The 27,654-nt window shown below is 41.0% G+C and overlaps 1 protein-coding gene across 2 annotated transcripts in view; it reads left to right on the top strand.

The window, feature by feature from the left end:
- zfyve9a (zinc finger, FYVE domain containing 9a) overlaps nucleotides 1–27,654 on the top strand; it is a 157,789-nt gene that overhangs the window by 107,676 nt on the left and 22,459 nt on the right. For both annotated transcript variants that reach the window (XM_072273740.1, XM_072273741.1), the window contains exons 7-12: nucleotides 6,642–6,759; nucleotides 7,912–8,034; nucleotides 18,259–18,414; nucleotides 18,692–18,916; nucleotides 18,994–19,076; nucleotides 26,540–26,644. In XM_072273740.1, the coding sequence (XP_072129841.1) occupies nucleotides 6,642–6,759; nucleotides 7,912–8,034; nucleotides 18,259–18,414; nucleotides 18,692–18,916; nucleotides 18,994–19,076; nucleotides 26,540–26,644 (810 nt within the window). The remainder of the gene's footprint in view (nucleotides 1–6,641; nucleotides 6,760–7,911; nucleotides 8,035–18,258; nucleotides 18,415–18,691; nucleotides 18,917–18,993; nucleotides 19,077–26,539; nucleotides 26,645–27,654) is intronic.

The raw sequence follows: 27,654 nt of genomic DNA, 5'->3' as shown, positions 1-27,654 counted from the left end.
TTTTCTTCTGATTCAATAATCTAACTTTATTTGCATTTTTTCTTTTGCATCCTTTAGAGTTTTCAGTCATCTGTTAATCTCCCCTTTTTGACCTTTTTGAAGTGCTTTCTCAAAGCCATCTGCTTTTGTTTCAACTTGTTTATTGAGACTTAGTACCTATAAATCCAAATTATTACCTTTTTAAATCAAGATCACTTTAATTAAAATCATCCTATACTACCTTGTGGAAGTAGTGCATCTTCACCTACATCAGGGGTCCCCAACCTTTTTTGCACTGTGGACTGGTTTAATATTGACAATATTCTTGCAGACTGAGGGGAGAGTGTTCAAGTAGGGTTAAATTCTTCTCAACGTGTCTTTTACAGTTAAGGTTGCCAACTTTCTCACTCCCAAATAAGGGACAAAGGTAGCAGTCAAATCCCGGGACACTTTACCCCAGGAAAGATTACCATGACCAAGAAGCCTTGCGCGGGCACCTGTGTGCGCATGCGTGAAGTATGCATGTGATGTGCGTAGGTGCCGATTTTTTTCCCCACAAATCGGTTTTGCCTTCATCTTCCCGACTATACTGTACATATGTTATTTCTACTTTATATAGGCTGTGTATTTATCATATCATTCCTGCTTTTACTCTATGTTAGTGCTATTTATTTTCGGTTTTATTTGTTATTTGGTATGATTTTTTAGTTTATTTTTTGGGTCTGGGAATGCTCAAAAATTTTTCCCATATAAATTAATGGCTTCTTCGCTTCACGCCATTTCGACACGAAAGGTTTCGTAGGAATGCTCTACCTTCGGAGAAATACGGGATAAGAGCGGTCTCGTATGGGACAAACCAATTTCGCCCAATATACAGGATGTCCTGGCAAATACGGGACAGTTGGCAACCCTATGTTCAAGTTCAACAGTGCGTGACAGGGAATGAGGATAGGTGCAACTGACTCATATGGTTTCCTCACGGCTCGGTAGCACATGCCTCGCAGCCCTGTGGTTGGGGACCACTGACTTACATGAATTTTAGTTGTTTTATTGAGCATTTGGTTGTTCAAGGTCAACCTGAGGTGCTGTATTTTCAACAAGCTGTCCAATTATTTATTCTAATGAACAGTCCTTATATCTGCATCTTGCAGAGACCAAGAGAGCTAAAAGTTCCTGCAGTTCGTTAATTATAGGTTACAATTGTTTATATTATACAGCCATAATTAGCAAAAGAACTGTTTAAAATCATTTCAACTCTGCTAAAGCTAGTAGAAGCTAACTATGGGCTGTTCTGACTCTTAGAAGATAAGACTACCCCTAAAAGTCTCTCTTCTCTTCCCCCCTCTTAAGAACATCTTTATGTGTGAAAGATTGACCATCAAAAACCATGGTCTATGTCATACATTATGATCTCAGCAGTCTGCAGCATTTATAGCATCGAGACACGAGACTGCAGATTTTGTAAACAGCTAAGTTCAATTTTTTTGTAACATTTTAATTTTTCATTCTACAATTAATTTTCAATTGTTTTGTCAGTTCAGATTTCTTTATAGTTCCCTTTGATTCAGGAGTAACATTTATAAACCTTTAATTCCTTCTCAAGCTTTGGTTCTTTGCCATCTTGCTATTGAATATTTTAAGATATAAGGCCGTGTAAAGAATGGTTTTTCTTGATACACCCCCAGATCTAGCCGTTTTCATGCTATATTCATTTCAATCACTTTTCCCATTTTAAAATTTGAGTTGGATCTCTATTATTTTGCTACTAAAATTAAGTATTCAAAACAACAGATCATTGGTTACAAGAAGCATTTTAAATGTGTTTTCTCAGAAAATCCTCATTCTGTTGATTTTCCCTTGGAGATTTTTTTTATATTCATGTGCAGCATTTTGAACTATCTCATTTGATACCGTACTCCAGCGAATTGCATGATGGCCCAAGATCCTATCAATACCCCTCATTATTCCTTTTACTTTGCGTTATTTATTTATTTATTTATTTTTATAATTGTGACAATTTTATGCTACTGCCGCAAAGCATCGAAATGTTGCCATAGAAATCAGGTGATAATAAATCTGATTCTAATTTGAAATTCAGTTTTTAAAAAAATATTTTTTAGAGTCATAGAAAAAGTACAGCGCACAAATGGACCCTTTGGCCCATCTGTCCATTTGAACCAGGTAAACTTTCTACTTCAATCAACCTGCACCAGGACCGTCATCCTTCTTACCGCTACCATCCACGTACCTCACCAACTTTTCTTATGTTGAAGTCGAGCTCTGGCAGCTCATTCCACACTCTCATGACCCTCTGGGTGAAGAAGTTTTCCCTCATGTTCCCCTTAAACTTTTCGTCTTTCTCCCTCCCATGGCTTCTGGTTGTAGTCCCACCCAACCTCAGTAGAAAAAGCCTGCTTGCATTTACCCTATCTATACCCCTAATAACTTTGTATACCTCTATCAGATCTTCTCTCAATCTTTTACATTCCAAGGAATAAAGTCCTAACCTATTCAGTCTTTGCTTATAACTTGGGTCCTCCAGACCCAGCAACATCCTGGTACATTTTCTCTATATTCTTTCAACCTTATTTACATCTTTTCTGTAGGGAGGTGACCAAACATACACCCAATGCTCCACAAGTTAATCCTCACCAATGTTTTATACAACTTCAACACAACACCCCATCTCCTGTACCATAGGAGATGTGCCATAAGCATTCTTTATAACCCTATCTACCTGTGATGCCACTTTCAATGGATTATGGATTGTATTCCCAGATCCTTTTGTTCTACCACACTCCTCAGTGCACTACTATCCACTGTGTAAGATCTACTCTGGTTGGTCCTACTGAAGTGCAACACCTTGCACTTGTGTGCATTAAATTCCATCTGCCATTTTTTTCAGCCCGCTTTTCCAGCTGGTCCAGATCCCGCTGCAAGATACGGTAGCCTTCCTCATTGTCCACTGTACCGCAGTCTTGGTTTCATCCTCAGATTTGCTGATCCAGTTGACTACGTTATCATCCAGATCATTGATAGAAATGACAAACAACAACTGACCCAACACTGATTCCTGCAGCACTCCACTAGTCACAGGCCTCCAGTCAGAGAGGCAACTATTTACTACCACTCTCTGGCTTCTCCCAAAAAGCCAGTGTCTAATCCATTTTACTACCTCATCTTGAATGCCAAGTGACTGAACCTTTTTGACCAACCTCCCATGTGGGACTTTGTCAAATGCTTTACTAAAGTCCATGTAGACAACATTCACTGATTTACCTTCTTCAACTTTCCTGGTAACTTCCCCAAAAAGCTCTATAAGATTGTTCAGACATGACCTACCATGTATAAAGTCATGCTGACTATCCTTAATCAGTTCACATCTATCCAAATATTTATATATCCAGTCCCTCAGAATTCCAATAACTTTCCCACTATTGATGTCAGGCTCACCGGCCTATAATTTCATGGATTATTTTTAGAGCCTTTCTTGAACAGCAGAACAACATTGGCTATCCTCCAATCCTCTGGTACCTCACCTGTCACTAAGGATGATTTAAGTATCTATGCTAGGGTCTCAGCAATTTCTGCTCTTGCCTCCTGCAGCGTCAAGCCCTGAGAATATATCCACTCTAATTTGCCAAAGGACAGCAAGCACTACCTCCTCTGTAAACTGTATAGGGTCCATGAATATTGCCACTTTGCCTCAACTCTATGGACTCTGTCTGTGTCCTGAGTAAATACAGGTGTAAAAAGATCTTCATTGCTTTTGGCTCCATACATAGATTACCATTCTGATCTTCCAGAGGACCAATTTGTCCCTTGCAATTCTTTTGCTCTTAAGATATCTGTAGACTCCCTTAATATTCTCCTTCACCTTGCCTGCTAGGGCAACCTCATGCCTCCTTTTCGTCCTCCTGATATATTTCTCTTGCACTTCTTGTACTCTATAAGCACCCCATTTGCTCCTACCAGCCTATACCTGCTGTGTGCCTCCATTTTTTCTTTACCGGGGCTTCTATATCTCTTGAAAACCAAGGTTCCCCACACCTGTTATTTTTACCTTTTATTCTGACAGGCACATTCAAAGTTTCACTTTTGAAGGCCTCCCACCTTACTATGTACGCTTTTGCCAGAAAACACCCTGTCCTGATCCACATTTGCCAGATCTTTTCTGATACACAAAATTGGCCTTTCTCCAATTTAGAATCTCAACCAACAGACCAGACCTGTCTTTCTGCATATTTACTTTGAAACTAATGGCATTGTAATCAGTAGATTCAAAGTTTTCCTCTCTGTAAACTTCTGTCATCTGCCCTGTCTCATCCCCTCACAAGCTCTCATTGGGATTTTTACATACTGATTAAGGAAACTTCCCTGAAAACTTTTGACAAACTATCCAATGTAATCCTTTTACAGTATGGAAGTCCCATTTTCTTGTTCATTTGTCTGGGAGAGTTGGGGAGTTCCAGGAAATTGTACTTGCATTCTTATATTTGGTACTGTTTGACCTGTTCAATTGTTTTAATGTGCTAAATTTCACTTCCTCCAGAGTTTCACTTCCATACTTTAGTAAACAATATTTTCATTTTACTTTCTTTTTCAATCTTTTTATTAGTTTCAGCATCATATACATTGCAGAAAAATAGATAGAGAAATTGGGATTACATAATTGAAAAAATAGTTCATACAAATATAGCCTCAATTGACACATAATTCATGAGCCTCCCAAAATCTCGGAAAATACAGTTCTAATATCAGGAAATATATGATAAAAATGGAAAAAATATGAAAAAAGAGGGGGAAAAAAAAGAAAAAAAATTTCCCCCAAAAAAGAAAAAAAAATCTAAACCAACTAAAGAAAAACTAAACTAACAAAAAGAAAAAGAATGGGCTATTATGATACCTCAGGTAAGACCATTAGTGTCATTAACTCCGCTCCTCTCCCCGTATATAGAATAACAAAGTAGAATTGGAAAGGGTCAAATTACGTCATATGAAAGTATTGAATAAATGGTCTCCAAATCTCTTCAAATTTAATAGAAGGGTCGTAAATGACACTTCTAATTTTTTCTAAATTTAAACAAGTCAGAGTTTGCGAAAACCATTGAAATGTTGTAGGAGGATTAATCTCTTTCCAATTCAATAGTATAGATCTTCTAGCCATTAGTGTAACAAAAGCAATCATCTGACAAGCTGAGGGAGTCAGATGATGTTGTTCTATCATTGGTAAACCAAAGATAGCAGTAATGGGATGGGGTTGTAAATCAATATTCAGAACAGTTGAAATAATATCAAAGATATCGTCATTCATTTTAACAGATTGTAAACGTAACTTTGCTGGATCAAATAACGACAGATCGTTAAACAACAAAAAGATCGTTACTTATCTTTTCACCCGTTTATTTCTTGGAGCTCAGCCGGCAAGTGAACTTGGACCCGACATCAGGGAGAGAAACTTTCTCATCTCCCCGGCGGTTCTAGAAGTTCACTGCCTGATGTCAGAATTGTTAGAAGTTATAAGGCCACCGATACAAAAGAACAATCAGTTTGATAACCATTCCAGCCAAGTCAATGGACTATTGATACAAAAGTACAATCAATTTGTTAGACACTCCAGCCACCTTCGTTAAAGAAAGGAATGTCCTACCTGGTTTGCTGGAGCCACAACTTAATTACAAAGATAAGAACATCCGTCAAATTTATGCTTTAATTAAGAAAGGAATGTTCTGTCTAATTTCTATCAGGTAGTGCTTTTTGTCAAAATCAAAAGGTGTGAAAAGTCCAGAGACATCTTATGTGGATCTGGGCGAACTTTTTTCCTTATCTTGCTCCAAAGAAGGCAGCTGTGAGACATTATTCAAACACACTGCGGTCACAGACATAATCAGTACTTAATCCATTGCTTACAGGAATCTGAGAATCCCCCATTCCCCTAAACTTTATCAGATTCAACAAGTTCCTTTATAATGATAAAATTAGGTGTATATAGAATATTTGAATAGTTGTCATGTGGACCACGTGTTAGTCTTTCAAGCTGATATTGAGTAAATATTACGGCAGCAATTACAAAGGTGGAAATCTTAACTCATTTTTGGCCCATATTGATTGATGTTAACTGAGCTTATCTGGTGGGTTATTTATTTTTGGCATTTTTACTCTTTTTTTCATAATTTCTTACTGCTGAACTACATAATTATTTGACTTGCTCATTGCATTTTACTGCAAATAAAATAATCTATTTGTTTTCTCTTATCCAAAGTATTTTGATGGTTTTGTTGTTACTCTTTAAGTTGCAAAGTTCCATTTGTTATTTCATAAGATGAGGATCTCAGCACTATTTCAGTTTTATTTACTTGAATTACAGAACAGTTGCAATCATTTATAATTAGCCTCAACATTTAAAATGAAAGCTGATAAATCAGTGAGCTGTTGGTGTTATTATGCAACTGTGTTGGGGTCTGTGCAAGTTTCTGCATAGAAGAAAATGTGCTTTGAGGTACTAAAATGTTGCAGTTTTACATCCTTTACTTTTTATTATCTTGATTACTGAAGAAGTCATCCAATACATCTTTTAAATACTAAGTTTAAAATAAAATATTGAGAGTTATGCCACTTAATTTGATTAATAATTAAGGCTTTTCAATTTTATTCTGTTTCAGAATGTGGCTTCATCATTAAGTAGTACAGCTCAGATTGGCAGTCCAGTTGGAAGTGCAATTAATTTGGTCCCAGAAAATGGGCTCCCACCTATTCTCATCTCTACAGGCGTCAAAGGAGGTAAATGTGGTAGATTGCTTTTGTTGTTAAATCATAGAATCATTAAAATAAATGGCAGCAGAGAAGGCCCTTCAGACCATCCTGTCTGTTGGGAAACCAGCTACCCAACCTAATCTCACCTTCCAGCCTCAGATCCTGTAGCTCCATTGTTGTCATTCTTCAAGTGCGGGTTGCGTTAATTAACCATGAAGATAGTTAAATGATTGTACTGCTAAGTTGAAGATGTCTGGTGATTTAACTTAACTGGCAGTATTTGCAGGCAATCCCCATATTATGGGGGAGGGGTAGAAGTACCCTATATTGTGAGTCATGTTTATTCATGCGTTGAGAAATGAGAGTTGCAGAAAATATTATTTAACACTTTTTAGCTAGAGCTGCTGCTACTGAAGCAGAGCAGGCTGGTATTAAAGGAACGTGCAGCTGCTGCTCATGAGACTGAGCAGGCTGCAGGAGAAGGTGGAGGAGGCTCCAGTTGTTGCTGTACTGAAAATCAATACGGTCTTTTTTCCACTTTAAAAAAAATCATATCTCAGCTGTTTTGGTTGTAATTTGTGAATTCTGTAAGGGGGAATTTACATTACCTGAACTGCTGTTACACAAGGTTTACAATTACCATGGGTTGAAATCTGAAGTTTGAAATTCAGAATTGCTGTCCTTCACGTTTATATTGAACTGTGATTCAACTGCATTGAGATATTTATTTCCACAATAGATTATTTGTCATATTTGCAATCTGGAAACTGTTTACAAGAATATTTAATAATGAACTAGCATAATGTTTACGTGAGTTCGTATTTTCTTAACCTATCAATATATCTCATTTAATAAATTCAGGAGAGCAAAGGATGAATTGGGATTTGGAGTTTGGCTAGTTAAACCAGTGCAGCCTTTTGCAGAATGGTTCTGAACATTGTCTCTGCTCTAAAATTTCTAGAGACAATGAGGTCATCCTAACTGCATGGATTTTTATTTTCACTCCTGTACATTTCCTCACATTTCCAATTTGATGTATCTTCTAGTGTGTTAGGATATGAGAAAATTAAGGGCTTAAGTTCTAAATATACATGAAAATTTTCAGATTTAAGTTAATACATGTAATACACTAATCTTGTTGTCATAAATGTTTTAAAATATGTATTTTGTTTGTTTTAGATTATGCAGTTGAGGAACAACCCTCACAGGTCTCTCTAATGCTGCAGCTGGAAGAAGGAGGCCCTGACCCTCTAGTTTTTGTTTTAAATGCCAACTTACTTGTCATGGTCAAACTTGTCAATTGTAAGTAATGTTTTACCATAATGAGAGAAATGAAAATCCAAATTACTTTTACAGGTTGTATTTAGAAAGTTTTAAGTTGATTTGTTGTCATGTACTTATTATTATCTTCAATGGCACATATAATTTCTGAAATCCTATTACTGTTACTTTGCCTCTGGTTGTTGCTAGTGTTGTCACCTGTGGCTGAGTTAGTAGCACATTTACCAACAAGCAAGAAGGTTTTGGATTCCATTATCAAAAAGTGTGAAAGGCTTGAACACAAAAGTGTAGTAACAGTCATTGAGTCAAACTGTGCAGAAACAAACCCTTCGGCTTTCTGAGTCCATGCTGACTGTCAACCACTGTTCAACTGATCCCATTTCATACTCCCATCAACTCTACACATGCACCTCTAAATGCAAGTGATGGCAAAGGAGACATTGAGAGAGGACTATGTAAAAATGGAGCTCTACAAAGTGGTCCTGATTAAGATCAGAGATGAGAGGCTGTCAGTTTTCAAAGGGAGTAAGGCATCTCTGTGTTGCCCTCATGGGCGTACTGCAGGCAAAAGCTTCATTCTCCAGTGTATTATGGATTATCAGTTAATGCTTGCGGCTTGAGCCTGCTGGAGTGAAGCTGCATCATTTCAATAGATGCTGCACAGGCACCTGGCATACGTGGCTGTTACCATAATAGCTGGGCCACAAATGCAGTTGCTGTTCAAGCAGGCGGCTGCTGCTGTACAGGATAGGACTGAATCTATCATTGTTTTCTGCAGGCACCTGGTGGAGCTGCTTCTTCTGTTACTAAAATAAGTTCCAGCTTCTGCTGTTACTGAGTTCTTGCTGCTGGTAAAGTTGAGTGGATTGCTGGTAAAGATGGAGGAAGTTCCAGCTGGAGCTGCTGCTAGTGAAACTGAGCAGGCTGGTATTCAAGGCAGGGAGGCACGTGCCACTGCTGCTTATGAGACTGAGAAGGCTTCAGGTGGAGGTGGAGGAGGCTCCAATTGTTACTGTACTGAGGAAGTGAGCTTTTATTGCTGGGGAATCTGGTGAAATATGACTTTGTTCCAACAGCTACCGTTATACTTTGAAATATCAGAGATTCATTGGCATTATTTTGAAGGCAAGTTGTTTTCCAGAGTACCAGTCAATATTTAATTATATCGCTCTTGCTATAGAGAAAATATGTCTGTTAATCGTTTGGTGAGGTATGTTGGATTCCACTTTGTACGATAGCAGGTACAGCTTTTTTAGCTGCTAAGTGCTTTGAGGTTGTGAAAGGTTCCATATACGTGCAGATGTTTCTCTTTCTTTTTTAACCTCTTGCCCTGGTGTGCATATTTTTCCTCTTGGTTTCCAATTTATTTTGACAAAGAAGACAAAATGGTCATGAAGGTTTAATTTTCAGACTGGAGGCCTGTAACCAGTGATATGTTGCAGAGATTGTTGCTGGGCTCACTGTTGGTTGTTATTTATATGAACAATTTGGTTAGGAATATAAATGATTAGTAAGTTTGCAGTTGGCACTAAAATCGGTGAGGAAGGTTGTATAATGGACAGCTAAGATTGTCAATGGGATCAACTGGGCCAAGGAGTTAAGGAATGGCAGATGGAGTTTAATTTGGATAACTATTGTGGTTTTGCATTTTGGTCAGACAGTTGAGGGCAGGACTTGCACAGTAAATGGCAGGGCCCTGTGGAGTGTTGTAGAATAGAGGGAACTAGAGTCGCAGGTTCATAGTTCTGGTCACCCTGCTTTAACCTTGCACTCAATGCCTCTTCCCTCTCTTTTTACACAATTTAATTATTTTTTGATATATACTTGGTGTAATTTATAATTACACAATACTGTATATGACAATGTACTGCTGCTGCAAAACAACAAATTTCACAACATATGCTGGTGATATTAAATCTGACTCATTCTGTAAAGAAGGAAATCATTAAACTGGAATGAATGCAGAAAAGATTTAAGGATGTTACCATAACTAGAGGATTTGAGATGTAGGGAAAGCCAGAGCAGGCTTGGACTATGTTTTCTTGGAGCATAAGAGACTTTAGAGATGGCCTTTATAGAATCTTATAAAATCATGAAGGACATGGAAAAGATAAATGACTGCAGTCTTTTCAACCAGGGTAGGGGAGTCCAGAACTAGAGGACTTGTGTTTAAAGTGAGAGGGGGAGTTTACAGAGGGTGCTGTGTATATGGAACGAGTTGCCATAGGAAGTGGTAGAGGCAGGTGCAGTTAGGACATATAAAAGACATTTGGACAGCTACATTGATAAGAAAGGTTTAGAAGGATATGGGCCAAGCATAGGCAAATAGGACTAGCTGGGTTAGTCAACTTGTTCAGCATGGACAACTTGGGCCAAAGGGCCTTCTTCCATTATGTATTGTCCTGTCATCTTCCTTGTGTATAATTTTTCTGTCAATGTGGCAAAAAGACCATAAAACCATAAGACACAGGAGCAAAATTAGGCCATCTGGCCCATTGAGTCTGCTCCGCCATTCAATCATGGCTGATCCTTTTTTATTTCTTCTCAACCCCAGTTCCCCATAACCTTTGATGCCATGTCCAATCAAGAACGTATCAATCTCTGCCTTAAATACACCCAATGACCTGGCCTCCTCAGCTGCACGTGGCAACAAATTCCACAAGTTCACTACCCTTTGGCTAAAGAAATTTCTCCACATCTCTGTTTTGAAAGGGCACCCTTCTATCCTGAAGCAGTGCCCTCTTGTCCTAGACTCTCCCACCATGGGAAACATCCTTTCCACATCTACTCTCTGTCTAGGTCTTTCAACATTCAAAAGGTTTCAATGAGAACCCCCCCCCCCCCCAATCCTTCTGAATTCTGGATACAGACCCAGAGCCACAGTGTTGTGCTGACCCTCAAACCCTGCCTCCCATATAACCCCCACCTTAATTTCCTCCATATACCTGCCTAGTAGTCTCTTCAATTTCAGTAGTGTATCTGCTTCCACCACTGACTCAGGCAGTGCATTCCACGTACCAACTACTCTCTGAGTGAAAAAACTTTCCTCTAATATCTCCCTTGAACTTCCCAACCCTTACCTTAAAGCCACGTCCTCTTATATTGAGCAGTGGTGCCCTGAGGAAGAAGTGCTGGCTATCCACTCTACCTATTCCTCTTAATATCTTGTATACCTCTATCATGTCTTCTTTCATCATCCTTCTCTCCAAAGAGTAAAGCCCTAGCTCCCTTAATCTCTGATCATAATCCATACTCTAAACCAGGCAGCATCCTGGTAAATCTCCTCTGCAGCCTTTCCAATGCTTCCACATCCTTCCTATAGTGAGGCGACCAGAACTGGACACAGTACTCCAAGTGTGGCCTAACCAGAGTTTTATAGAGCTACATCATTACCTCGTCACTCTTAAACTCTGTCCCTCGACTTATGAAAGCTAACACCCCATAAGCCTTTTTAACTACCCTATCTACCTGTGAGGCAACTTACAGGCATCTGTGGACATGTACCCCCAGATCCCTCTATTCCTCCACACTACCAAGTCTCCTGCCATTTACTTTGTACTCTGCCTTGGAGGTTGTCCTTCCAAAGTGTACCACCTCACACTTCTCTGGGTTGAACTCCATCTGCCACTTCTCAGCCCACTTCTGCATCCTATCAATGTCTCTCTGCAATCTTTGACAATCCTCTACACTATCTACAACACCACCAACCTTTGTGTTGTCTGCAAACTTGCCAACCCACCCTTCTACCCCCACATCCAGGTCATTAATAAAAATCACGAAAAGTTGAGGTCCCAGAACCGATCCTTGTGGGACGCCACTAGTCACAACCCTCTAATCCGAATGTACTGCCTCCACCACAACCCTCTGCCTTCTGCAGGCAAGCCAATTCTGAATCCACCTGGCCAAACTTCCCTGGATCCCATGCCTTCTGACTTTCTGAATAAGTCTGCCGTGTGGAACCTTGTTAAATGCCTTATTAAAATCCATATAGATTACATCCACTGCACTACCCTCATCTATATACCTGGTCACCTCCTCAAAGAACTCTTTCAGGCTTGTTAGACACGATCTGCCCTTCACAAAGCCATGCTGACTGTCCCTGATCAGACCATGATTCTCTGAATGCCCATAGATCCTATCTCTAAGAATCTTTTCCAACAGCTTTCCCACCACAGATGTAAGGCTCACTGGTCTATAATAACCCGGACTATCCCTACTACTTTTTTTGAACAAGGGGACAACATTCGCCTCCCTCTAATCCTCTGGTACCATTCCCGTAGACAACGAGGATATAAAGATCCCAGCCAGAGGCTCAGCAATCTCTGCTCGTGGAGCAGCCTGGGGAATATTCCGTCAGGCCCCAGGGACTTATCCGTCCTAATATATTTTAACAACTCCAACACCTCCTCTCCCTTAATATCAGCATGCTCCAGAACATCAACCTCACTCATATTGTCCTCACCATCATCAAGTTCCCTCTCTTTGGTGAATACCGAAGAGAAGTATTCATTGAGGACCTCGCTCACTTCCACAGCCTCCAGGCACATCTTCCCACCTTTATCTCTAATCAGTCCTACCTTCACCCTTGTCATCCTTTTGTTCTTCACATAATTGAAGAATGCCTTGGGGTTTTCCTTTACCAAGGCCTTCTCATGCCCCTTTCTTGATCTTCTCGGTCCCTTCTTAAGCTCCTTTCTTGCTACCCTATATTCCTCAATGGACCCATCTGATCCTTGCTTCCTAAACCTCATGTACGCTGCCTTCTTCCACCTGACTAGATCTTCCACCTCACTTGTCACCCATGGTTCCTTCACCCTACCATTCTTTATCTTCCTCACCGGGACAAATTTATTCCTAACATCCTGCAAGAGATCTCTAAACATCGACCACATGTCCATAGTACATTTCCCTGCAAAAACATCGTCCCAATTCACGCCCGCAAGTTCTAGCCTTATAGCCTCATAATTTTCCCTTCCCCAATTAAAACTTTTCCTGTCCTCTCTGATTCTGTCCTTTTCCATGATAATGCTAAAGGCCAGGGAGCGGTGGTCACTGTCCCCCAGATGCTTACCCACTGAGAGATCTTTGACCTGACCCGGTTCGTTACCTAATACTAGATCGAGTATGGCATTCCCCCAGTCGGCCTGTCAACATACTGTGGCAGGAATCCGTCCTGGACACACTTATCAAACTCTGCCCGGTCCAAACCCTTGGAACTAATCAGGTGCCAATCAATATTAGGGAAGTTAAAGTCACCCATGGTAACAACCCTGTTATTTTTTTCACCTTTCCAAAATCTGCCTCCCAATCCGCTCCCAGCTGCTTCCAGGGGCCTATAGAATACTCCCAATAGAGTAACTGCTCCCTTCCTGTACCTGACTTCCACCCATACTGACTCAAAAGAGGATCCTGCTACATTACCCACCGTTTCTGTTGCTGTAATAGTATCCCTGACCAGTAATGCCACCTCTCCTCCCCTTTTCCCCCCTCTCTGTCCCTTTTAAAGCACTGAAATCCAGGAATATTGAGAATCCATTCCTGCCCTGGTGCCAGCCAAGTCTCTGTAATGGCCACTACATCATAATTCCATGGATGTATCCAAGCTCTCAGTTCATCACCTTTGTTCCTGATGCTTCTTGCATTGAAGTACATGCACTTTAGCCCTTCTACCTTACTACCTTTACACCCTTTATTCTGCTTCTCTTTCCTCAAAGCCTCTCTCTATGTTAGATCTGGCTTTACTCCATGCACTTCTTTCACTGCTCTATCACTCTGGGTCCCATCCCCCTTGCAAATTAGTTTAAACCCTCCCAAACCATGCTAGCAAACCTACCTGCAAGGATATTGCTCCCCCTCAAGTTCAGGTGCAACCCATCCAATCTGTACAGGTCCCACCTTCCCCAGAAGAGATCCCAATGATCCAAAAATCTAAAATCCTGCCCCCTACATCAACTCCTCAGCCACGCATTCAGCTGCCATCTCCTCCAATTCTTACCATCACTATCATGTAGCACTGGCAGCAATCCTGAGAACGCCACCCTTGAGGTTTGTTCTTCAGCCTTCTGCTTAGTTCCCGAAACTTGCATTTCAGGACCTCATCCCACTTCTTGCCTATGTCGTTGGTGCCAACATGTTTCACGACTTCTGGTTGCTTTCCCTCTCATACCAGGATGCCGTGCACCCGCTCAGAGACATCCCAGACCCTGGCACCCGTGAGGCAACAACCCATGCAGGTGTCCTTCTCACGCCCACAAAATCTCCTGTCTGCTCCCCTGACTATAGAGTCTCCAATGCCGACAGCTGTCCTCTTCTCTATCGCACCCTTGTGCACCACAGGGTCAGACTCAGTGCCAGAGGCCCTGCCACCGTGGCTCACCAACAGTATCCAGGACGGTAAACTTATTATTCAAGGGAATGGCTACAGGGGTGCTCTGCACTACCTGTCTACTCACCTTTGCTTTCCCCCCTCTGACTGTCACCCAACGACCTGTTTCCGGCAGCCTAGGTGTAACTACCTCCCTGTAGCTCTCAGCTATGACTGCCTCATTTTCCCTTATGAGTCGAAGGTCATCCAGCTGCTGCTCCAGATTCCTTTCACTGTCTTCCAGATCGCCCAGCCGCATGCACTTCTGGCAGTTGTGACTCTGTGGGAGAAGGGAGTTCCCCCAAGACTGCCACATCTGACATGAGAGGCACATCACCGTCTCAAGAGGCATTGTAAAGACTAACTGGGAACAAGCTCGTCCTCCACCTCTTCTCGTTGAAGCGTCTTGAGTCAAAGCCTCAAAGCTCCACTCCTTCACTGGCCGCTTTCCACAGGCTGCTCCACTTGAGCTACCCCTCTATTTATTTGTTTGAGCTTTTCAAACTGCTTGGTCACCTGACCTCGATTGCCCAATCAGCTGCTTTCTGCTGAGTCTGAGTTCCTCATATTCTGAAAGTCCAAATATACAACATCCACTTCATCCCCTTTATTTATCCTATGTGTAATCTCAAAGAATTCCAACAGGTTTGTCAGGCAGGATTTTCCCTGAAGGAAAACATGCTGACTTTGTACGATCTTGTCCTGTGTTACCTAGTACTCCATCACCTCATCCTCAACATTGACTCCAGCATCTTCCCAACCACTGAGGTCAGGCTAACTGGTCTATAATTTCCATTCTGCAGTTTTCCTCCCTTCTTAAAGAATGGAGTAACATTTGCAATTTTCCAGTCCTCTGGTACCATGCCAGAGTCCAATAATTTTTTGAAAGATCATTTCTAATACCACCACATTCTCTAACGCCACCTGTTTAAGAACCTTAGGGTGCAGTTCATCTGGTCCGGGTGACTTATGTAACTTTAGGTCTTTTAGTTTTTTCAGCACCTTCTCTCTTGTAACAGTAACTGCACCCACTTCTCTTCCTTCATACACTACAACATCAGGCATACTGCTAGTGTCTTTCACAGTGAAGACTGATGCAAAATATTCATTTAGTTCATCAGCCATCTCCTTGTCCCATGTTATTATTTCTCCTGCTTCATTTTCTAGCAGTCCTATGTCCATTTTCGTTTCTCTTTTATTTTTAACGTACTTGAAAAAAATTTTATTATCCACCGATATTATTTGCAAGTTTGTTTTCATATTTAATCTTTTACCTTCTAATGATTTTTTTTAGTTGCTCTCTGTAGGTTTTTAAAAACTTCCCAATCCTCTATGTTCCCACTAATTTTTGCTTTGTTGTATGTCCTTTCTTTTGCTTTTAAAATAGCTTTGACTTCCTTTGTCAGCCACAGTTGTACTATTTTACCATCTGAGTGTCCCTTCATTTTTGGAATACACATACAGGTGTCCCCCGCTTTTTGAACTTTCGCTTTACGAAACCTCACTGTTACGAAAGACCTACATTAGTACCCTGTTTTCGCTTTCAGAAGGTGTTTTCACTGTTGCGAAGAAAGGCAGCGCGAGATAAAAGGCAGTGCACGCCCCGAGCAGCCGTTAGCAAGATGAGTTCTAGGGTGCCTGAAAAGCCTGAAAGAGTAAGGGTGTTACACTTAGCATAAAACTAGACATAATTAAGCGTTTCAATCGTGGTGAACGAAGTAAGGACAAAGTGAGTTTGGCTTGTGGAAGCTGATGAAGACGATGTTGAAGAGGTTTTGGCATCCCATGACCAAGTACTGATAGATGAAGGGCTGATGCTATTGGAAGAGGAAAGGATAACAATCCAAACGGAATGCAGAAAGTGAAGCAACTGCGTGAGATTTTCGCTGCAATGATAAAGTACGACTTTAATTTTGAAAGGGTACGTAGGTTTAGGGGATATTTGCAGGATGGTTTGAGTGCCTACAAACAACTGTATGATAGAAAAATGCGCGAGGCTCAGCAGTCAAGCAAGCCTTCCACGTCAGCCACAGCAGACGACGAACCTTGACCTTCGGCATCGAGGCGGGCAGTCATAGGAGAAGATGAGCTGTCTGCCCTGATCGACAATGAGATGACACCCCCCCGTGTCCCACCACCCCAACACCCGGGCCCCGGACAGATACTGTACCGATTTGTGAAGAACGCAGCGGTAGCCGGGAGGCACCCAGCACATCTTTAAGAAAAAAGCCGAAATAAACATGCTAATTAATTACGTGCTAGGCGGCACCTAATTAATTAGCATGTTTATTTTGGCTTTTTTCTTAAAGATGTGCTGGGTGCCTCCCGGCTACCGCTGCATTCTTCGCAGCAATGTATCGGGTTGACGGCCCGGAGAGTGGGGGCCACTGCACCACCCAGCCTGCGACGACTCAGTCTAACACACCATCATCAGTGTGCTCGGCGCTGTTTTCCCAATTCCGGTAAGTGATACTACACTGTACATACATTATTTCTACCTTATAGGCTGTGTAATTTTATGTGTTATTTGGTAGATTTGGCAGCTTCATAGTTTAAAGGTTACCGGAGAGCGCGTTTATGCCAACAGCGCTTGCGTGAGATTTTCGTTATGGAGATCTGTGCAGGCAATCGTTGTAGAGAAGTATTTCTACTTTATATAGGCTGTGTATTTGTCATATCATTCCTGCTTTTACTATATGTTACTGTTATTTAGGTTTTATGTGTTATTTGGCATGATTTAGTAGGTTATTTTTGGGTCTGCGAACGCTCACAATATTTTCCCATATAAATAAATGGTAATTGCTTCTTCGCTTTACGACATTTCGGCTTATGAACCGTTTCATAGGAACGCTGTACCTTCGGATGGCAGGAGAAACCTGTATCCTGCACCTTCCTCATTTTTCCCAGAAACATCCCTCCAGCAGCTCCTTGCAATTTACTTTGGCCAACTCCTTTCTCATCCCACTGTAATTTCCCTTACTCCACTGAAATACTGCTGCATCAGACTTTACTTACTCCCTATCAAATTTCAACTAGCCATTTAAATCTGTAAGTCCCCAAAATTCACAGTGTACTGTTCATAAATATGAAATTCAGGTCAAAATGTGTTGAATTTCCTGAAGGTGTAGCATTCTCCTGAGGTCCAGAAAATATTGCTTATAATTGCCTTTGCCTTATGTGCTGTTGTGTCTAATCATAATGTGAAAGGTTACGTCATTATCTTGGAGATTAGAAGCTTGGTGTGAGACAGCCTTTAATTTTCCATTTGTAAGCCAGAATTTTGGTTCCTGTTTTGAAAATATTGTCAATATTTGTGATTTTGTAGTAGTAGAATGTTAAGCAGGATTTGTACTCTTTTAAATATGAAAATTAACTGTCTTTTTATAAAGTGTGTAGTAGAGAACTCTTGTTGAAGCTAGTGAAATTACAAAACATGATCGATTGAATGTGCAGGCTAGTATTGTAGAGGTGAGGATTAGGAGAGCTCTATCCTTTGCCCAGAAGGACAAGAGCTGAGAGCAGAGCTGGAAGATATAGAGTAGAGGAGGTGTGGTCAAAAGCTTGAAACCACAATAGAAGAAGGAGGAAGACATTTCAGAGGTGCTTGTATGGGAAGTCTTATCATTAGAACAAGCACAATGGAGATGAAATAGAAGGAGTTTGATATTTTCAGTTTTGGATAATTATTAGGGTAACCTTAATACTTGTGGAGAAAATAATTTAATCCCTGAAGAAACCCCATGGTTTCCAAACTAGCAACTGGAAAAAAAAATACCCATTTTTTTTTAATAGTCTGGAATGGCAGGAATTATTGTCAGTGACAGCTTAATATGGGTTTAATTCAAAATTGATGTATCTGACAATCATAACTTTTTTCTCAGATGTAAACAGGAAATGTTGGTCCTTCACTACTAAGGGAATGCATGCTGTGGGGCAGGCAGAGATAGTCATCCTCTTGCAGTGTTTACCTGATGAGAAATCTATCCCAAAGGACATCTTCAATCACTGCATACAGCTTTATCAAGATGCTCTGGCAGGTATAATTAAATGATAAAGGCATGTTCTAATCATTGGGATGATACTATTAAAATATTTTTTAATGTCAACTTAGAATATCTGAGATCGTGATCATTACAGTAGACCATTTAGCAGGGCAGTAATCTAACTTATTTAGTGTCTTTGTGTTAAATTATACAGAATTCATAAAACTGAGCTTTAAACACTTTATTTTGTATTTGCACAGTTAGAAACCCAGCTGCCTCTTTCTGACAACTAATTTCATTTTGCAACTTAACATTATTCTTCTGTCTATAGGTAATGTTGTTGGAGAATTGGGCCACTCCTTCTTTACCCAGAGTTTTCTTGGCAGTAGGGAACATGGTGGATTTCTGTATGTCACAGCTACTTTTCAGTCGTTACAGGATTTGGTGCTACCCAGTCCACCTTACCTGTTTGGCATTTTAATTCAAAAATGGGAAACTCCTTGGGCTAAAGTTTTCCCAATTCGTCTCATGCTACGTCTTGGAGCAGAATATAGATGTGAGTAACTACAGCTATATTATTCAATTTGGGGAAAGAGTAAAGTGACGACTTCTGACTAATACATTCTTTTGCAGTTTATCCATGTCCATTGTTCAGTGTGCGTTTCCGTAAACCTCTGTTTGGAGAGACAGGGCATACTATTATGAACCTACTTGCGGTAAGTTGTTCACATTTTCCAAGGGAAGACAATTGTTATGCCTTGGCGATCATGATGTACAAATTGTAGAAATAATTTGCGACAGTAGCAAAATTATTACCATGAACATAGAATGTTTAGCAGTTTGAATGTTTATAAAGTTAAGACTTTACTGATCTGTGATCATGTGGATAAATTCTCTAACTTGTTTTTTCTGTGAGAACCAGTTATTTATTTGGGATCATATGCTGACATTCAGTGCCTTGGAAAAAGTATGCAACCTCCAACCCTTTGCTCACATAAATGAGTGATTTTGGGATCAATTGATCAACCAGGGATTTTGATCAATTTAACTGAAATTTGTTATTTATGAGTCACATGCTCCTTTCACAGTGGAGCCCAAAAAACAGGAAAAATTGCAAAGCATGAAAAACTAAAAATTCGAAAACTGAAATATCAGCAGTTGTCTCTATGTTAGCTTTGCACAATGTTATGGACCAAGATTTGCCCTTTCCTCCTTGCAAAGTTGTTCAAGCTGTGTCATGTTAGTTGGGGAGCAGTGGTGGACAACACTCTTGAGGTCTTACCAGAGGTGTTTGATCAGGTTAAGGGCAGTAGTCTGGTCAACTCAAGGACATCAATTTTCTTCATTTGAAGCCTCTCCATGGTTGCTCTGGCGGTGTGCTTTTGGTCGTTGTCCTGCTGGAAGATTGAATTGAATTGACTTTATTTTTTTTTACATCCTTCACATACATGAGTAAAAATCTATAAGTTACGTCTCTCTGAATGTGCAAATTATAGTAATTTGTAATAAATAGTATGTACAGTAAAATGTACAACAGAACAGTCAATGTAGTATAGAAATACAATTGTGTCAGCGTGAATTAATCAGTCTGATGGGCTGGTGGAAGAAGCTGCCCTGGAGCTTATTGGTCCGTCTTTAATGCTGTGGTACTGTTTCCCAGATGGTAGGCGCTGGAACAGATTCAGTTGGGGTGATTCAAGTCCCTAATGATCCTTCGGGCCCTTTTTACACACCTGTCTCTGTAAATGTCCTGAATTGTGGGAAGTTCACATCTATGGATGCGCTGGGCTGTCCATACCACTTTCTGCAGAATCCTACAGTTCCCATACCAGGCAGTGATACAGCCAGCCAGGATGCTCTCAATTGTGCCCCTGTAGAAAGCCCTTAGAATTTGGGGACTCTGCCAAACTTCTTCAACCGTCTGAGGTGAAAGAGGCACTGTTATGCTTTTTTCACCACACAGCTGGTATGTACAGACCAATTGAGGTCCTTGGTGATGTGTATACAGAGGAACTTAAAGCTATTCACCCTCTCAACCCCAGATCCATTGATATCAATGGGGGTGTTCTTCCTGCATTCCACAACCAGTTCTTTTGTTTTTGTGACATTGAGGGAGAGGTTGTTTTCTTGACACCACGATGTCAGGGTGATGGCTTCTTCTGTGTCGGCTGCCTTGTTATTATTTGAGATAAGGCCAATCAATGTAGTATCATCTGCAAATTTAATTAGCAGATTGGAGCTGTGTGTGGTGACACAATCAGGGTGTACAGAGGGTAAAGGAGGGGGCTTAGGACATAGCCCTGGGGGCTCCTGTGGTGAGGGTCTGAGGGGCAGAAGTGAAGGAGCTCACACTTACCGGCAATTTGACAGGAAGTGCAGGATCCAGCTGGACAAGGCAGGGTGAAGGCTGAGGTCTCTTGTCAAGTCTGGAGGGAATTATAGTGTTGAATGCTGAACTGTAGTCCAAGAACAGTATTCTTACATAAACATCCCTCCTCTCCAGGTCTGTAAGGATGGTGTGTAGAGCTGTGGCTATTGTGTCATCTGTTGATCAGTAGGCGAATTGTAGGGTGCCTAGGCGAATTGTAGGGTGCCTAGTGTGGGCGGTAGCATGCTACAGATGTAGTCCTTGACGAGCCTCTCAAAGCCTTTGCTTATTATTGAGGTGAGTGTGACAGGACGCCAGTTGTTCGGACATGTTACCTTGGTCTCTTTAGGGACAATGGTGAATGTTTTGAAGCAGGAGGGCATTCTATACTGGGAGAAGGAGAGATTTAAAAATGCCTGCAAACACACCTGCCAGTTATGCCGCGCACATTCCGATTACCCGCCCTGGGATGCCATCAAGTCCTGCAGCCTTGCGGCTGTGGCTGTCCACTTGTTGGAAACATCTGAGTACTTAAACCTCAAAGATGATCAGGGTTCAGGTGGCATTGGCGGCTCTCTTCAGGGACTCTGTTCGCAACTTCGAACCGTGTGTACGAAAGACTTAGCTCATCTGGGAGAGAGGCAACTTTAGCTTTGAAGTCTGCAATGGCATGTAGACCTTGCCATAAGCTGTGTGTGTTGTTGGTGGAAAGTTGTGTCTGGATCTTGTCCCTGTATTGTTTCCTTCCCAGTTTAAGCTTTATAGTAGAGGGTAGTAGGTTTTTATCTCTGTATTTAGCAGCATTCATCTTCCCATCAACCCTGACCAGATTTCCAGTCCCTGCTACTGAAAATCATCCCCTTTACCTCTACTATACTTTACAATAGGGATGGTGTTACCTGGCTGATATGCTGTATTAGTTTTATGGCATGTGAACTTCATAGTGTTGAGGTCGAAAGGTGTACTTTGAACTCATCTGACCACAAGACCTTCTTCCTTATGTTTACAGTATCTTCCAAGTGACACTTTGCAAAGTCTTTACGGACAAGGATAGGATATGCTTCTTTTTTATTTAATTTCTTCCATAAATACCCTTTTTGTGCAAGGCTTTAGAAATTGTGGAGCCACTTCATCTCCAGTTGCAGCCACTGACCTGCTGCTCACTCAGTGACTGTTGACATCACAACAGCCTCTCTTGCAAGTGCCATTCTTCTCCGGCAACTAAGTTTAGAGGGGCAGCCTGACCTAGGCAATGTGGCTGTGGTTTCGTATTTCCACTTTTTCACAATGAGTTCTGGAGGTATGTTCAGTGCCTTTGAGATGATCTTGTACCCTTCCCCAGATTTGTGCTTCTATTATTTTCCTGACTTGACCTGAATGCTCTTCGTCTTTCTTTTGGTGTGGTCTATTGAAAATCTCCCATAATGTTGGACCTTACGGAAAGGGGGTATGTGCAGTATTCTTAGCAATTCATTGAAAACAGGTAATTGTCCAGTTTTCTACATCAATAAATTGGATAAGTTGTTAAAGTAATATATTGCTACTGAGGAAAGTTAGCATAGTAATTACAAAGGGGATGAGTACTTTGTTAGCATTACTATTTTGGTTTATACTTTTTCGTAAATTGTTGGCTGATTTTGGAATTTTTCTTTTGATTTGACATGATGCACAATGTTTTGTGGATTAGCTCAAAAATCCTACTTCAATGTATTTTAAATTTAGAAAATGAGCCAGTGAAATGTGAAAATTGTTGTGGGAGCTGAATACTTTTTCAAAGCACTGTGTAACATTCAAATGTCATTTGGCGATCTAAAAGAAATCGGTTCAAATCAGGATGTTACAGTAAATCACAGTTAAGGAAGTTTACCAAATGGCTGGTGTGTACCAAATGTACCAAATGCTTGTAAATACTGGAGACCTCATGTTGGATGTAGTCAGTTGGTTTGGAAGGGCGTTTGGTCAATACAGCAGATGGTGAGGAGTATTATAGAAAACAATTTTCCCACCAGAGCTCAATGACATGCACATCTAAGGGTGTTAATTTTCTGACAATGCACGAAACAGGAGCAGGCTAGTTGGCCCTTCAAGTCTGCTCCAGCATTCAATAAGGTCATGGCTAATCCAGTCTTGGTTCTCAATGGTATTCTTCCATTCTCTTTACCTCCCTGTGGTTCAAATATCTATCACTGTCTAACAAGATTATAAACATTAAATATATTTTGAGATATGGGTAAACCAATACTGTGTCTGTGCATACTTGAAATGGGTTTAATTCTTCCAGAGAAAATTCAATCTCTGTGCATGTTTTTAAAAATGATTTAGATTACCTTTTGCATTTTTGCTCCAGAAAGGCAATAATGTTTTCAATAGGCTAAATGCTAATAAAGGCTTCTTAAGAATTGTGACATATGTTCTTCAGAATCATTTTTGATTCTCTGTTTTTCATCAGATTTCTCAATTGAGTTTTTTGAGAAGGGATTAAAGAGATTGAGGGCATTCTTATGGATATTGTCTACATGGCCTTCAGTAAGGGATTTAAGAAGATCCTTTATGGTAGCCTAAAGATGAATATGCTTGGGATCCATTGTTGCTTTGTAGTTTGAATTTGGAATTAGCTTACCCATAGGGGACAGGGCAGTGATTCACAATAGATGTATGTGTGTAGATTGGTTGAAACATGACTGGGAAGGGGGGAGAAATCAGAATGTGGGGGAGGGGAGGAAGAAGTACAAGCTGGTAGGTGATATGTGAAACTGGGAGAAGAGAAGGGGGTGAAGTAAAGAGCTGGAAAGGTGATTTGTGAAAGAGATAAAGGGCTGAAAAAGGGAGAACTTGATAGGAGAGGACAGAAGACCATGGAAGAAAGGGAAGGGGGAGGAGCTCCAGAGGGAGGTGATGGGCAGATAAGAAGAAAAGGTGTGAGAAAGATGCAAGAATGGGTAATGGTAAAAGGAGGGGGGCAATTACCACAAGTATGAGAAATTGATATTCATGCCATCAGATTGGAGGCTTCTCAGGTGGAATATAAGGTGTTGCGCCTCCAACCTGAGCGTGGCCTCATCGTGGCAGTAGAGGAAGCCATGAATTGACATGTCGGAATGGGAAATAAAATTGAAATGGGTGGCCACTGGGAAATCCCGTTTTTGTGGAGGATGGAGCAAGGGTGCTTGACGAAGCAGTCTCCCAGTGTACATCAAGTCTCACCAACGTACAGGAGGCCACACTGGGAGCATACCGAGGTCATTACCCACGCGTCATCCATGTCAGCGTGGGAAGGAGATCAACTCCTCAAGCTTGTAAATGACAGCGGGCTGAAAAATATGTTTGACATAACATCTCTGCCGACATTCTGGATCAAAGTCAAGGCTAAGTATCCTGAGATAGCCGTAAAAGCACTGAAGATGTTGCTTCCATTTCCAACATACCTCTGCAATGAATGCAACGAGAACTAAATCGCGGAATAGACTGGACATAAGGAACCCCCTTCGAGTATCGCTGTCTCCCATCACCCCTCAATGGCACCATCTTGTTGCAGGGAAACAAGCCCAGGGCTCCCACTGATTCAGCGATATTGGTCTGTTGCAATGATTTTATATGTTCATATGGGGAAAATATGTGCTGTGTGTTTAATATCCAAACGTCACTTAAAATATTATGATGCTATTGACTTATAAGTGACTTATATAACCATATAACAATTACAGCACGGAAACAGGCCATCTCGGCCCTTCTAGTCCGTGCCGAATGCTACTCTCACCTAGTCCCACCAACCTGCACTCAGCCCATAACCCTCCATTCCTTTTCTATCCATATACCTATCCAATTTTTCTTTAAATGATGATATCAAATCTGCCTCTACCACTTCTACTGGAAGTTCGTTCAACACTTACTTCAAGCTCCCCTGCCCTCCCCTGATAATTGACTTATCATTATATTCATGCGAGGAAAATGTGTGCTGTGTGTTTAATATTAAAGTTGTTAGATAAACCCTTTTAGAAAGGAGATTGAGTGTATTAGCCACTTATCACCAATATTCCAGAAGTGATTAACACCCCCCCCGAACAGAATCGCCAGAAACGATTTGTAGAAAAAATCGGTACATACATGCATATCGGCACGTACATGCATACACACACAGGTGCCCGCACAAGGCTTCATGGTCATTGTAGTCTTTCTCGAGGTAAACACAACATACTTGTCTGCTACTCTTGTCCGTTCGTAACCCTACCCCCCGCCGGTCGGCCGGTCCGCAAGAATATTGTCAATATTAAACCAGTCCGGCGTGCAAAAAAAGCTTGGGAACCCCTGTTCTAGGAGGGATTAAAGTAGTTTCTGAAATTTTGGCCGTAATTTTTTATCTGCATTTTAAGTTCATTAGTACAGGTTTCCCCCGCCATCCGATGGTAGAGCATTCCTGTGAAACGGTTCGTAAGCCGGAATGTCGTAAAGTGAGGAAGCAATTACCATTTATTTATATGGGAAAAATTTGTGAGCGTTTGTAGACCCCAAAAATAACCTACCAAATCATGCCAAATAACACATTAAACCTAAAATAACAGTAACATATAGTAAAAGCAGGAATGATATGATATATACACAGCCTATATAAAGTAGAAATTCTATTCTGCAATCATTGCTGCACTGTACACTGTAGCAAAAATCTCACGCAAGCGCTCTTGGCAGAAACACTTAGCTCAAGCACTCTCGGCAGAAACACTCTCTCCAGTAACCTTTAAGCTATGAAGCTGCCAAATCATACCAAATAACACATAAAAATACACAGCCTATATAAAGTAGAAATAATTACAGTATCACTTCTATATAAAGTAGAAGTGATACTGTAATATCACTTACTGGAATCGGGAAGATAGCGAGCACACTGATGATGGTGTGTTAGGCTGAGTCATCAGAGGTTGGGGTGGTGGGGCACTGGGGTGTCACCTCCTTATCGTCTGTTTCCATCAGGGCAGGGAGGTCATCTTCTTCTATGTCTGCCTGCCTCGATGCCGAAGGTTGAGGTTCGTCGTCTGCTGTGGCTGATGTGGAAGGCTTGAAAAACGACGGTATGCTTGACTGCTTAGCCTCGCGCATTTTTCTATCATACAGTTCTTTGTAAGCACTCAAACCATCCTGCAAATATGCCGTAAACCTACGTACCCTTTCAAAATTAAAGTCATGCTTTTCTGCAATCTTTATTGTCAATTGCAGCGAAAATCTCACACAGTTGCTTCACGTTCAGTTCCTGGACGACTTCACTTTCGGTCCGTTCGCTGCTACATTCGGTTTCGATTGTTATCCTTTCCTCTTCCAATTACATCAGCTCTTCATCTATCAGTTCTTGGTCATGGGATGCCAAAACCTCTTCAACATCATCTTCGTCAGCTTCCACAAGCCAAACTCACTTTGTCCTTACTTTGTTCACCATGATCAAAATGCTTAATTATGTCTAGTTTTATGCTAAGTGTAACAATTATGAGCTCTTTTAGGCTTTTCCGATACCTTAGAACTCACCTTCCTAACGGATGCTCAAAATAAATCAACATAAAGCACAGATACTCACAGGCACGTGTTTAAGCAATGCCGGCTAGAATGCAGTTCTGGGGGAGGAGCTTGGCTGCTTGGAGAACGCGCTGCCTTTTTTCCTAAGAGTGAAAACACCTTCTGTTAGCGAAAACAGGTAACTAATGTAGGTCTTTCATAACAGGTTTCGTAAAGCGAACGTTCGAAAAGTGGGGGACACCTGTAGTACCAACTGTAATCAAATTTTAAAATTCTGTTAATACATAAAACTTATGTCTTTGTTTCATTTAGGATTTCAGGAATTACCAATACAAGTTACCTGTAGTACAAGGACTTGTGGTTGACATGGAAGTGAGGAAGACATGCATCAATGTTCCTAGCAACAGATACAATGAGGTATGCCAAATGTTTTCATGTATTCATATGAATTGGCAAGTCCTATGCTAAATCCACACCTGGGGTTGAAGCCTTGTACTTTTTTCTCCTATTCACGTGGTCAAAGCTTATGCCAAGTAAATGCTTTCATGGGTTTACTCAATACGGACCACAAAAATTACCCTATAATATTCAGCATTTTACAAATATGAGTTGATTCACAAAATTTCAGTGCTGTTTTGGATAGGGATTGGAAATGTTGTGAAGGCCCTTTCAAGAAGCAGCACCACAAAATGCTGGAGGAGTTCAGCAGATCAAGTAGCACCTATGGAGGGAAATAAATGGTGGATGTTTTGGGCCGAGGCCCTTCATCAAGGCTGGAAAGGAAACCATACTGAGAAGATGGGGGCAGAGGAAGGGGTACAAGCTGGCAGGTTTTAGGTGAGACCAGATGAGGGGGAAGGTAGGTGGGTGGGGCAGGGAGCATAATGTAAAAAGCTGGAAGGTGTTGGTGGCATGAACATTAATATTCCTAACATCTGGTATCCATTACTCTATTTTCTGCAGTATACATCCCCCACCCTTTTTTGTTTTACCCTTTTCTGGTGGCCCTCTCACTTAAAGACAAGTTCAAGTTTATCGTCATTCAATAATACATATTGTATACATATATACCACCAAATGAAACAACGTTCCTCCAGACCAAGGTGCACAATACAGTACATATAATCACACACAATACAAAGTAATATTACCATAAATAAATGAACAATTAATAAAATATATTCCAGAGATTGGCATTTATCACAAGGTGTATTTATGATACTAGTCTGAAAGTAAACAGTATAATACTACTGGTGCTTCCTAAGTGATGAGACCTGGTGGTGGAGGGCCTGGGGAAAGAAGCTGATCCCATCCTAACAGGCTTTTGTCCTAATGCTATGGTACTTCCTGCCTAATGGTAGGAAATCAAAGAGATTGTGGAACAGATGGGAGGAATCCTTGACAATGCCATGCATACACAAATATCT

This window comes from Mobula birostris, chromosome 12 (genome assembly GCF_030028105.1).
Source record: "Mobula birostris isolate sMobBir1 chromosome 12, sMobBir1.hap1, whole genome shotgun sequence".
In the NCBI taxonomy this organism is placed as follows: Eukaryota; Metazoa; Chordata; class Chondrichthyes; order Myliobatiformes; family Myliobatidae; genus Mobula; species Mobula birostris.
This window is presented reverse-complemented; position numbering and strand designations above follow the sequence as displayed.